The sequence below is a fragment of the Meriones unguiculatus genome, chromosome 14 (genome assembly GCF_030254825.1).
Source record: "Meriones unguiculatus strain TT.TT164.6M chromosome 14, Bangor_MerUng_6.1, whole genome shotgun sequence".
NCBI classification, from domain to species: Eukaryota; Metazoa; Chordata; class Mammalia; order Rodentia; family Muridae; genus Meriones; species Meriones unguiculatus.
In genome coordinates, this window is record NC_083361.1 from 35332892 (window position 1) to 35345024 (window position 12133).

At 49.0% G+C, this 12133-nt stretch overlaps 1 protein-coding gene across 2 annotated transcripts; it reads left to right on the forward strand.

The window, feature by feature from the left end:
- Nucleotides 1-401: 401 nt before the first annotated feature.
- On the forward strand, nt 402-8778 carry Tnnt1 (troponin T1, slow skeletal type). Of its 2 annotated transcripts, none has more exons than XM_021657312.2 (11): nt 402-710; nt 896-928; nt 1988-2009; nt 3950-4013; nt 4260-4376; nt 4692-4769; nt 5140-5253; nt 5698-5807; nt 6524-6614; nt 6716-6756; nt 8535-8778. In XM_021657312.2, the coding sequence occupies exons 5-11, from the start codon at nt 4278-4280 to the stop codon at nt 8578-8580; spliced, it is 579 nt and encodes a 192-aa protein (XP_021512987.2). In that variant the 5' UTR covers nt 402-710; nt 896-928; nt 1988-2009; nt 3950-4013; nt 4260-4277; the 3' UTR covers nt 8581-8778. The 2 variants fall into 2 exon arrangements, with proteins under 2 accessions (XP_021512987.2, XP_021512988.2); XM_021657313.2 differs by having other exon boundaries at nt 1991-2009.
- The last annotated feature ends 3355 nt before the right edge of the window (nt 8779-12133 follow it).

Consider the following 12133-nt stretch of genomic DNA (forward strand, 5'->3'; position numbering starts at 1 on the left):
CCGCTCTGACCCAGGGGTCCAGACTCCATCACACCAGCTCTCTTCCTCGGGACCTACCTACAGCACTCAGCCTCCTCTCTCTGGCCTGCAGGTCACTCCAGGATGTCAGACACTGAAGAACAAGAATATGAGTGAGTGATATCATCTGGCAGGGTTGGGGACTTGCAATGCGGAGAGATCATCCCATCCCAAGATGTCTAACTGTCTTCTCTTACCCCCTCTCTCCTTGTCCCTGTCTCTAGGGAGCAGGTGGAAGGTAAGTGGTTGAGTGAGCCAGCCTGGCTTGGAGGAAGCTGGCTCCTTGAGGGGGAAGTGGATCAGCTCAGCACCACTTAGGGGCAGGGATGAGGGTGGGATGTTCTGAAGCTGTTCTCAGGAAACCCCAGGCGGCAGGTGGAAATGACCCCCGTTCCATCTGCAGCTGGAGCACAGCTGGAGGTCATCTTGTTAAACCCAGTCTTCTACCCAGGACCAGGGCTTGGACCCCAGGTCTGAGGGAGGAGGACTGGAGCCTGGACTCCTAGGTCTGAGGGAGAAGGCTGAGGCCTGGAACTCCAGATCTGAGGGAGGAGGGCTGATCTGGGTATGAGATGGGGAAGACTGGGGCTAATCCCTGAGTCTCTGGTACACATTCGATGCTCCAGAGTCCTAATGTCTTCTGTGTGTTTCCCGACTCCTTCCAGATGAGGAAGCAGTGGAGGAAGAGGAAGGTGAGGCTTGAATCCCACAGGTTTTAGTAGGCCTTGGGGTGGGTGTGGGGAAGGGACATTTGGGCTGGAAGATCCTGGGTCCACTTTTTAACAGCATCTCGCTTCTCTCCCCATCCTTCTGTGCTCCTGTGTGGCTGTCCCTCCCTGAACCTCCCAATCCTCGCTTCTCCTCCTGCCCCTCCCAGCCCCCGAGGAGCCGGAGCCGGTGGCAGAGCGAGGTACCATAGCTTCTTCGCTTCTCTGGATTGATTCGGGGTGTCTGGGGACCCCGATATCATCAGGTCCGCAATCCATCATCACCCTGGATCCTGGATAACCGGCCCGGCTCAGCCTGATCCTTTAAGCTCCTAGGGCTCTGCGCCCTCTGGTGGCCGTGAAGGGAAAATGTCTTGTGTATCTTTAACCCTATTCCCTTCCTTAAAGGGAACGGTTCGTGCAAGCCTTCGTCCAATCTTGGAAGAATGCTTACTAGAAAAGTTGAGTGTTGGCGGAGAGGTGCCCCATCTCCTCTCCTTTTGGCCCCTGACCATGTATGCTATATTTATCCCCTATATACATTCAAAGGTTGGGGCCTGAACTTTTTAATCTTACATGATTTTTTTTGTTTTGTTTTTGAGACAGGATCTCACTTAGCCCAGCTGGCGTCAAATTTGCAGCAACCTTCCTGCCTCAGCCTCCCGAGTGCTGGGATTACAGGTGTTCACCACCGTGCTCAGTTTTTTTTCCCCCCTGAGACAGTCTCCACTTGTAGTTTAAGCTCGCCTGAAACTCAATTTTTATCCTAGGTTGGCCTTGAACTCATAGCAATTCTCCTGCCTCAGCCTTCCAAAGGCTAAGATTACAGGCATGAGCTAAGAGGAACTTGAAGTTTAGGGTACCAGTAAGAAGTGGGGATCTGTGTCCCAAAGTAACAGAGAACTGGGGACAGAGTCTAGAGGTCCCTGAAGAGAAGCAACGGAGTCCCTCCCATTGCTGGGTAGGATGGGGAAGGCAGGATGCAGGGAAGATATACTTGTCGACAGTCCAGGAGTGTGGTCTCTTTGGCTTTCAGAAGTTGGGGAGGAGGTGTCCCCATACCAGTGCAGAATGTATATCTGATGCAAGTGATCTTCTTCCTCCCTTTTGTCCACCTCAACTTTCTTTCCCTCTCCTAATGTCCCTACCCCTACCCCCGCACTGGACTTTTGGGTCTTCCCTGGGTTTCCTCTGAAGGGTGCCAATTCTCTCTGAACCCAGCTCTTGCTAATTATCTTTTTGTATCTCCCCATTGCCACCAGAAGAAGAGCGCCCCAAGCCCAGGTGAGGTGCTACAGGGTGGGTGTGGGTCATAAGCCTGTCCTCCCATACTCCCCCTCCTGGAGAGTCAGGGCACCCAAAAGGCAGAGAAATGAGGGCTTGCAACAGGCAAGGTTAATTCTTACAGCATAAAGCTCAGGATCTACATGGTGAAACAGGTCAGATTCAATAATAAGAGCCTAGGTTCTAGAATGAATAACATGTCAGGAGCATGTGTGTGTGTGTGTGTGTGTGTGTGTGTGTGTGTTAGCCCAAGGCCAATCAAGGAAGGCTTCCTGAGCCTGAGGAAGGTGATACCTGGACCCTGATGGATAGGGACCTTGCTAGTTGAGGGAGGGCATTGGGCACATAGTAGGCAAGGAAAGCCATTTCCTACATGCAAAGTTAGTGGTTACATAAAACCCAGTCTAGATGCAGAACTGGGTCACTGTGAGAATATGGCGAAGCCAGAGAGGCCACTGCAGGCTGTGAAAGCTCACTGAACTAAGAGCAGGCCTGGGGTAGTGATGTTAGAGCCAGGTCTTAGGAGGAAGAAACACTCCCAGAGAGTTTCCAGGCTAACAGACCAGAGTGAGGGGGATAGAGAGCTGCCAGGGAAGGGAGAGAGGAAGGACTCGAGGGCAGTGTCCAAGGGTTTCCAGGATTGACAACAAATGGAAGGCAGAGACTCCAAGTGGATGAACCTGACATATGAACAATTCAGGAAAGTCTCTGTCACCTTGGGTCTCGGGAAAGAGGGTGAGCCTGGCACAGTGTCATGCATCCTCAGTACAGTGGGCGTGGTCATTCCAAATGCAGCATCTGTTTGCCGATCTTTAGTCACAGCTGTTAACAGCAGTGGTAGGTGTCCTGAGCACGCAGACTTTTCTCCTGCTACAGCTGCGCACGGCCAGCAGCACAGCACTAATACAGCTGCGTAACATAAGTTACTTAGGGAAGAAAATCTCCAAAGTTTATGGAACTCAGCATGCATGAGCCCTGGGCTCCATCCTTACCCTTGAAATAAAACTTTCAGGGCTGGAGAGATGGCTCAGTGGTTAAGAATACTGGCTACTCTTCCAGATAGACCTGGTTCAGTTCCCGGTTCCCACGTGATGGCTCACAAACTCTGTAACTCCAGTTCCAAGGATCTATCCCTTTTCTGGCCTTTGTGGGCACTTGGCCATATGCATGTTACACAGGCAGCAGGCAAAGCCTCATACATACACAGAAAATAAAAGAAAAAGGGTTAAAAAGAAAGCAAAGTATCTCAGAGCACATGCAAGGAAAAAAAAAACAGTACTTTTAAATGTTAAGACATTTTATTATTTATTTTGTGTGTGAGTGAGTGCGAGAGCGCAAAGCTGTGTGTGCATGGCACAAGTGTGGGGTTCAGAGGATGACTTACAGGGGCCAGTTCTCTCTTTCTACCATGTGGATCCTCAGGCTTAGGCGCTTGGGCCTTTGCTTGCTGAGCTATCCCTGCCTGCTTTTAATGCAGAAAAGTCAACCCATGGCCTTATATGTTTGAGACAAGTGCTCCATCTTCAGTCACATTTCCAGCCCCTCACTGGGGGATTCTAGGCAGGGGCTCTATCACTGAGCCACACCCTAGTCCTGTTTTTACTTTTTATTTTGAGGCAGGGTCTCATAAGTTTCTGGGGATGGCCTTAGAGTCCCTCTAGAGCAGGCAGGCCTTGAACTTGCCTCAGACTCCGAAGCAGCTAGGATGACAGGTTTGTGCCACCAGGCCCTGCCTATTTATTTTATTTTTGTACTAGTGTGTCAAAACAGGCAAAAACAGTCTTAAATGTTTTATTCAACCAACAAATTAAAACTGTGTATATCTCTGACTGTGGTCTCCACACAGCCTCAGGGGGCAGCTGTCACTTTGAACAGCATGTGGCAAGGTAGGTGAGGGAGGACAGCCTGCCGACGATCTCTATCCATTTCTGTCCACACAGCCGTCCTGTGGTGCCTCCTTTGATCCCCCCGAAGATTCCAGAAGGGGAGCGTGTGGATTTTGATGTAAGTGACAGGTGTCCTACCCCAGACGCAGCTGCAGGATCCTTGGCGCCTTGAGCTCATTCCAACAGGTGCCCCTCTTTGCTCCCTTCTTTAAAAGCCTGGATTTACGCCAGTGCCCTGTTGTCAGCAAGGAATGCTTTGCTGACTTCTGCTGGAAGCCATCCCAGCTGGCTGTCAGTCATCACCTGGGGCTGGGAGGGGCGCCTCCAGGGCCCGGTCCGGTGGCCTCATGGGCTCCCTCTTCAGGACATCCACCGGAAGCGCATGGAGAAAGACTTACTGGAGCTGCAGACGCTCATCGATGTACACTTTGAACAGAGGAAAAAGGAGGAGGAGGAGCTCATTGCGCTAAAAGACCGCATCGTGAGCGGGGAAGGCTGGGTTTTCCAGTCCCGTACAACCCCCACCCCGCGCCCCGCTTCCCTCCCTTTGTTCAGTGCTTTGGGGTCTTTGGGAGAAACAGTGGGGACATTGTGTGGCTGCACTCCCATGTATATTTCTGCCAGGCATGGAGGCTGAGGCAGGAAGATTGCCACGAGTTCGAGGCCAGCCTGGGCTATATGAGACCATCTCAAAAGTGGAATAAAATGAAAGAAACCATACTTATTTTGCTTGCTGCCTACTGGGGGAGGGGCTAGCCTCCGAACCCCTCTCCCAATCGCCTCCCTTCTACCCTAGGAGAGGCGTCGCGCAGAGAGAGCTGAGCAGCAGCGCTTCAGAACGGAAAAGGAGCGAGAGCGCCAGGCCAAGCTGGCGGTGGGTGTCTAAAGAATTCTTCATTTCCCATGTGTGACATTCCTGTGGCTCTCAGAAAGTCCCTGTTGTGTATAGTATAGGGATTTTTCTATTGGAGGAATATATAAATAAAGTCTACTGTTGGATCAAGAAACTCAAGCCATGGTACAGAAGACTGAGCTTTACTGGAATTGAGCTGAGCTCAGACCTATGATCACAGTGCTCGAGAAGCGGAGGCAGGAGGATTTCTGTGAATTTGAGGCTATATATGAAGTTAAAGAGTGGATCCCTCCGCGGCGGCCACAACAGTAACTCATCTTGGCTCTGAGCAGTCAACTGCCCAGGCTACGGTCTGTAGGGCCACATGGGGCGAACCCCTTTGTTCTCACAGGAAGAGAAGATGCGGAAGGAGGAGGAGGAAGCGAAGAAGCGAGCAGAGGATGACGCCAAAAAGAAGAAGGTTTTGTCCAACATGGGGGCTCATTTTGGGGGTTACCTGGTCAAGGTGAGTTTAGCCTGTGGAAGACTGGGGTCTGCGTTTATTAGAAGGGAAGGGAGACTTCAGAGTGCTGGTCCTGAGGAGGAGGACTGAGCCTGGACCCCATTCAGGGGCAACTGTCACTTTAGATAACTTGTTGAGTAGGTGAGGGAGGCCATGTTGTCTCTATTCCTCTTCTGTCCATAAAGCCTTCTGGTGGTGTCTGGGTGTACGGGTAGAAGACTGGGGCCTGTACTCCTGTGTCTGAGGGAGGAGGGCTGCAGGATGGATCCCTGCGATCCTTGCGACCCCTGCATCTGAGGGATGAGGGCTGGGGGACACCTGGGTATAAGGCAGGAGGCCTGAGGCTGGACTCCTTGCATTTGGTGGAAGCACTGCCCTTGGCTGAGGGGCCCTGAGTGGATTTAGCCCCCAGGTTCCAGCACTGGTTTGGGATTCCTCCCCCTCCAGGCAGAACAGAAGCGTGGGAAGCGGCAAACTGGTCGGGAGATGAAGCTCAGAATCCTGTCTGAGAGGAAGAAGCCCCTGAACATCGACTACCTGGGGGAGGACCAGCTTCGGTAGGTGCCGAGGACAATGCTCTGGATCTGAGCCTGGTGCTGGGTTACTTCAGGCAACTGGCACTTCTTTTCCGGGCCACTGTGGCTTTCTCTGTTCAAAATGTCACTCAGATGCAAGCTGTCCTGTGGCTGGCATGGCCTGTACGTCTGGCATCCATAGTGCATTTAGGGGGAATTGTAGCATTCAGGAGGTGGAGGCAGGTACATCAGAAGTCCAAGGTCATCCTCTGCTGTATATTGAGTTGGAGGCCACACTTGGGTTACAGGAGATCCTGTCTCAGAAACCAAAACTAAATACACACACACACACACACACTAAAAACCAAACAGCTTTCACTCTAGGGCTCTCAGCCATCACTTTCTTCTCTCCTTAGGGAGTCCTCCACTCCAGAAAGATATGCAGCCATATAGTTTAAAACCTTCAGCCTCCTATCTTTTGTTTATTTGTTTGTTTTGAGGCAGGGTTTCTCTGTGTAGCCCTGGCTGTCCTGGACTTGCTTTGCAGACCAGGCTGGCCTCAGACTCCCAGAGATCTGCCTGGCTCTGCCTCCCTGAGTGCCAGGATTACCGGAGTGCACTACTAAGCCTGGCTCAGGCTCCTATCTTAACAAGAGTGTACCAACTACACCCAACCGAAAGGGACTTGCTGCATGGCTGGGGACAAGTACTCAACCTTTCTGGATCTCACTGCATCTCAGTCCTTCTCATCCTGTCAGTGAGAAGGCCCAGGAGCTGTCAGAATGGATTCACCAGCTGGAATCAGAGAAATTTGACCTGATGGAGAAATTGAAGCAACAGAAATACGAGGTGGGCCATGCCTCTACTGGGGCCCAGGCTGGGTGACGGGGGGCCAGGCAGGGCTGCGGTTGGGCATCCACTTCAACCTAGCCTGGCTTCCTGCTCCACAGATCAATGTGCTGTACAACCGCATCAGCCATGCCCAGAAATTGTAAGTGCCGCAGCCTCCATATAAGGTCCTTTCTGCTCCATCTGTCAGCCCCTCCTCTCCCCTACTCTGTTCCTTCCTCCCCACCTTCCACTCTGTCCCACCTTCTGTGGCTTCTGCACACAGCTGCCCTTTCGGCATCTTCTGTCTTTGTCCTTTGCTCCCTGAGACGTCCTTTTTGTATTTGTTCTTGTGGGCTTATTTATGTGTATTTCTTTGTTTAATTTATTTATTGTTTTGAGACAAAGCTTTACTTTGTAGTCCAGGCTGGCTTTGAACATGTAAACCTCAAGTCAGTGCAATGCTGGGATGATTGATATAGCTTACCACTCCTGACATTTTTGTTGATCTGTTTATTTTTATGGCAAGGTTTCACATAGCCGAGTCACTAGGTAGCTGAGGCTGGCCTTGAACTCCTGATCCTCTGGTTTCAGCCTCCTGAGTGCTGGGCTTATTGGCCTATCCTACAAATCTCTTGCTCTTCCTTATCAGCTCTTAGGTTTCAGTCTCCCTCCATCTCTCCTTCCCTCCACCTCTTTCTTTTGGGGAGTATATTTTTTTTTACACATTTTTGTATCATATTTGTGTGTGGATGCATGCATGTGTGTATCTTTGTGTATGTTCCTGTGAGTGAATGTTTGAGTGTGTGTATTATGTGTGTATGTATATGTGTGAGTATATGTGTATATGGTTGTATGTGCATGTGTGTTTTAGTATGTGTGTATTTATGTGTGTGAGTGAGTGAGTGTGTGTGTGTGTATGTGGTGTATGTGTGTGTGCCCATGGAAACCAGAAAGTTTGGACCTATTGGGGCTGAGCTACAAGTGGTTGTGCATCACCCAGCATGGCGAGTGTGCACAGAGTTCGACTTGGAAGACTTGGTTTTCTCTTTCTATCATGTGGGTCCCAGAGATGAAACTCAGTCCTTAGGTTTGGCTGCAAGCACCTTTACCTGCTGAGCCATCTCACCGGCCCTCCTTTTTCCTATCTCTTTGTTCCTCTCGTTCCTGCCTGTTTTCCTCCTCTCTATTTCTTATTATTAAGACAAGATCTCTGGTAAGCCAAAATGACCTAGAACTTCATTTATGTTGAGGCTGTCTTTGAACTTCTGACATTTGCTGGCTTCCACCTCTCAAGTACAGAGACTACAGAATCATCATGCCTGGCCTTTTGTTTTTCTGTTTTTTAAAAGATATCCTTGCTGCAAATCCCAGGTCATCCTCAAACCCTTGGTGATCCTGCTCTGTCCTCCTCAGGGCTGAGATTTCTGTGTGTCCCATCATGCCCAGGCTTCTCGCAGCTTCCTGCTCAGCCTCTTTCTTTTCCTAGTCTTTTCTGTGCTGTTCTAGCCTCCTCAAGTCCTGCTGCATGTCACCACCTTCAGGTTCCCCTTCCTTCACCCTCAAGTCCTTTACTCATAAATTTGCATGAGTTCTCTGAACTAACTCAAGAAAGTCAACTCTTACCTGGCCCCAACCACTTACTGGGCATTATCTGAAAGGGCATGCAACAGGGGCATGGCCCCGTGGTAGAACCCCTGCCTAGAATCCCCCAGGGAGAAGCTAGGGGTGTGCTCAGTGGTAGAATACTTACTTAGCATGTGTGAGGGCCTGACTCAGTGTTCAGTACTGCAAAAAATGACACAGCCCTGCTGCCCGTGCTCTTGTCTTCCTTTGGGTGGGGGTGAGTATTTAGTAGACTTCCTGAATTTTAAAGGCGCTGTGTTAAGCTTATCTTGGAGGCACAGAGCCTCTTGCTGACTCCACCTTCTTCTCCCACAGCCGAAAGGGGGCTGGGAAGGGTCGAGTTGGAGGCCGCTGGAAGTGAGACTACCTGGACATGTCCCACTGTATGGAGCCCAGGAGCCACTGGAGTGTGTCCCATCTGTGACTCAAAATAAAGGCTCCCAGGCATCTGCTTGAGTTCTTCAGGGTTGTTATTGTGAGTGGTTGGCTGTGTGGGTTGACTGACATCTCCACGTTGTCTGGGAGAATCATCTACTGCCATTAAAGAAATTTCAAGTTCACGGCTAGAAGCATAGCTTGTCAGCACTCAAGAGACCCTGGGTTAAATCTCCAGTTCTGCTTAAACTAGATATGGTGACTGACTGTAATCCTAGCATTTTGGAGATGGAGACAGGAGGATCAGGATTTCAAGGTCATCCTTGGCTACACAGTGAGTTCGAGACCATCCTGGGCTACATGAGACCCTGTCTCAAAAAATAATGACAATATGGGTGGTGGTGGCACATGCCTTTAATCCCAGCACTTGGGAGGTGGCAGTATGTGCATCTCTGTCAGGGTGAGGCCAGCCTATCTACAGAGTGAGTTCCAGGACAGCCAGGAATAGGTAGAGAAACCCTATCTTTAAAACAAAAACAAAAACAAACAAAACAAAACCAATACAAAACCAAAACCAAAAACCAAACCAAGCAAGCAAACAAATAAATAAATGAATGACAATAAGCAAGTATGCTAGGAAAGGGGGAGAATGAGAAGCCAGTGGCCGGAAGAGGACTGGTACATAAATGAACATATAAGTTATAATTCTAGGGCTCAGGACACAACTCAGCAGGTGTTTCACCAAGCTTTGTGAGCTGGGTTGAACTGGATCCCCAGGACCCACACGGTGGAAGGAGAGAAATCATGCCTGTAAGTTGTCCTTTGACCTCTCCGTGTGTTGGCGTACATGATCATAAATGTACAAATGAATATAATAATTAACAAAAGAGATGTGGTTCTGGAGCAGGAGAGATGGCTCTCGAGGGTTAAAAGTTCTAGCTGTTCTTCTAGAGGACTCAAGTTCAATTCCCAGCATCTATGTCAGATGGCCCCACAATAGCCTGTACCTCCACCTACAGGAGAGCCAATGCCCTTTGATGGTGTACCTGTGTACCTGCACGAATGTGTAGACACATCATAAATTCATAATAAATCTTTAAAAAAAGTAATGTGATTTTATAGGTTGGGACTGAACCCTCACTTATGATTGCAGTGTCTAGGGAACGGTTTTCTTTTTGTTCCTTAGTTGGAGGTATCATTTGAGAGGACACAACCTTTCAGGAGACTAATAATCTCAAGATATGCTTCTTGTGGATGGGTGTTTGGAGACCCAGTGTTGGTATAATGGTAGTCACAGACAGACCAGCCATGGGTATCCCTGTAAAACTAATTGCCTAATTTAAAATGTTTGTGTAGGATAATTAACCCTTTTAAGAACAGTTTTAAACAACACATCAGAGGGCCGGGTGTGTGGGGGCATATAACCCCAGGACTTGAGATGTGGGGACAATAGCCAGACCAAAACTGCCTCTCAGTAGTCTTACCCCTGCCTGTGCACTGGCGTAGCCCTGTTTTGTGGATAATTTTATAAAGTGGTGTAGTTTTTTAAAGCTCTGTTGTCTTAGTAAGGTGTGCATACATGCCATGGTCAATGGGTGGAAATTCGAAGACAGGTTTTGGAGTCAGTGCTCTCTTTCCTTGTGGGTCCCAAGGATGGACATATCCAACTTCATGCCTTTGAGAGGACTGATGTGTGTGTGTGCTGTTTGTGTGTGTATGGTTGTGGGGTCAGGCATCTCACACCTCAAAAACTACAGTATTATCCTTCTGGATTTATGGTCATCATTCCCCAGGCCTTGAAAGTTTTGTGGTTTATTTCTCTGCGCAAATCCAAGGACTAGGGAGCAAACGGGCTGCTTTAGTGCCCCTTATCTAAACGTTTGTTTTCCCTACACAAATTTCTGTTTGACATGGGTAGGTCAGTGTTCCTGTCTCAAAATGGTTTTTATCCTTCTCAAATTGGATTTTTGGGGAAGATAATGCGAAATATCAAGGTGTTCTTATCTTTTCGATCTACTATAAAACTTTCAAACCTAATGGAGCATGACGTTTGGACTTATAAAATCCCAGCATGCCAGGAGAGCAGGATGCAATCTGAATTATATTTCCTAGTGCCCCGCAGCGCCAGGTGGGCTGAAGAAAAGTGTGTGGTCTTTTTGGTCATGTTTGTGTGCTTCCTGGTGTGCTCACGGGAATTCTTACCATAACAAACCGTAGGCTTTTTCTGGATCTGGAAACTGACTTCCTGGGTACCTTGCGTTCTGAGGCACAATCAAAGCTGGAGGCGTGGCCCTGAGACTACATTTCCCAGCTTGCCCTATGTTATCTGATTTTCTTGAACTTTGCGTAGGAACTTTATGGCCATGTTAAGAGTGGTTACCCCGATGATTGACGGTGAGCCTTTAATCTTGTTTGAGAACTCAATTTCCCGTGGGCCGTTGGTCTCTCGGATGCCTTAGGAAGCCCATTCATTCATTCGAAACATTTTTTTTTTATTGCCTACTCTCAGGCTGTTCTAATCATTGTGACTAAGGGTGCTCAAAGAAGACAATTTTTTTCCTAGTCGAGCTTATCTATAGTTATTCAAAACCAAAACAACCCGGGCCTGCCGGTACCCCTTAATTCCATTACTGGAGAGGCAAAAGGAGGCGGATTTCTGTGAGTTCGTGGCCATTCTGGTCTACATAGGGTGTTTCATGCCGGGCAGGGCTACACAGTGAAACACTGTCCCAAAACAAACCAAACATAAAACCCCGCAAAACCCAAAACAAACTTCTATAATTCCTGCAATTAGGAGATGGAGGCAGGAAGATCAGAAATTTAACACCATTCTTAGTTAAAACAGTGAATTCGAGGGCCAACCTATCTCAAAACAAATCACAAAATGTATGCAACACGTGTTTCTGTATCGTTCAGGATCCGCTATCCGCCATTATCGCCCATGCGCCATCGTTTAATCACTTTAATCACGTTACAAAGTACTCATTTCCCAGCATGCTCCAGTATGGCCTGTCCATCCACTATACCCAGATTCCCAGCATTCCCTGGGGACACACACTCATTTAGGCAATTTTCTTTTTGTTTCTTGGTTTTTCTAGACAGGGTTTCTCTGTGTAATTCTGGATGTCTTGGGATTCACTCTGTAGACCAGGCTGACTTCCAGCTCAGAGATTTGGGAAGCAGGGGCATGCTTCCCAAGTGAGGGGATTACAGGCGTGCCTTTGGCAGTTAGCATCCTTCTAGCCTGGATTTCTAAATGTGTCTCAAGGATATAGCGAATCTATATAGAATCCATTTCCCAGCACTCCTGGCGGCCTACCTGATGCCTCATTCTCTACCCTATCTGCGCCAGTTATGGGAGTCTCCTCAATGGGGACTCCACTTCCCAGCTTTCCCTACGGGGCTTCCTTCCTCGCCCTCAACCCTCAGGGTTGGTTACGCAAATCTCCATCAGGACTCCATTTCCCAGAGGACTTTGGGTCAGCGCCATGACGTCACATACCGGGCGGAGGCCGGGCGAACCTTTGGGCGGTGCTAGG

Coding starts and splice junctions, on each gene's coding strand:
- Tnnt1 (XM_021657312.2), top strand. CDS start 4,278: ATGGAGAAAGACTTACTGGAGCTGCAGACGCTCATCGATGTACACTTT. Junction 4,770..5,139: donor AGCGCCAGGCCAAGCTGGCG/GTGGGTGTCTAA, acceptor TTGTTCTCACAG/GAAGAGAAGATGCGGAAGGA. Junction 5,254..5,697: donor TTGGGGGTTACCTGGTCAAG/GTGAGTTTAGCC, acceptor CTCCCCCTCCAG/GCAGAACAGAAGCGTGGGAA.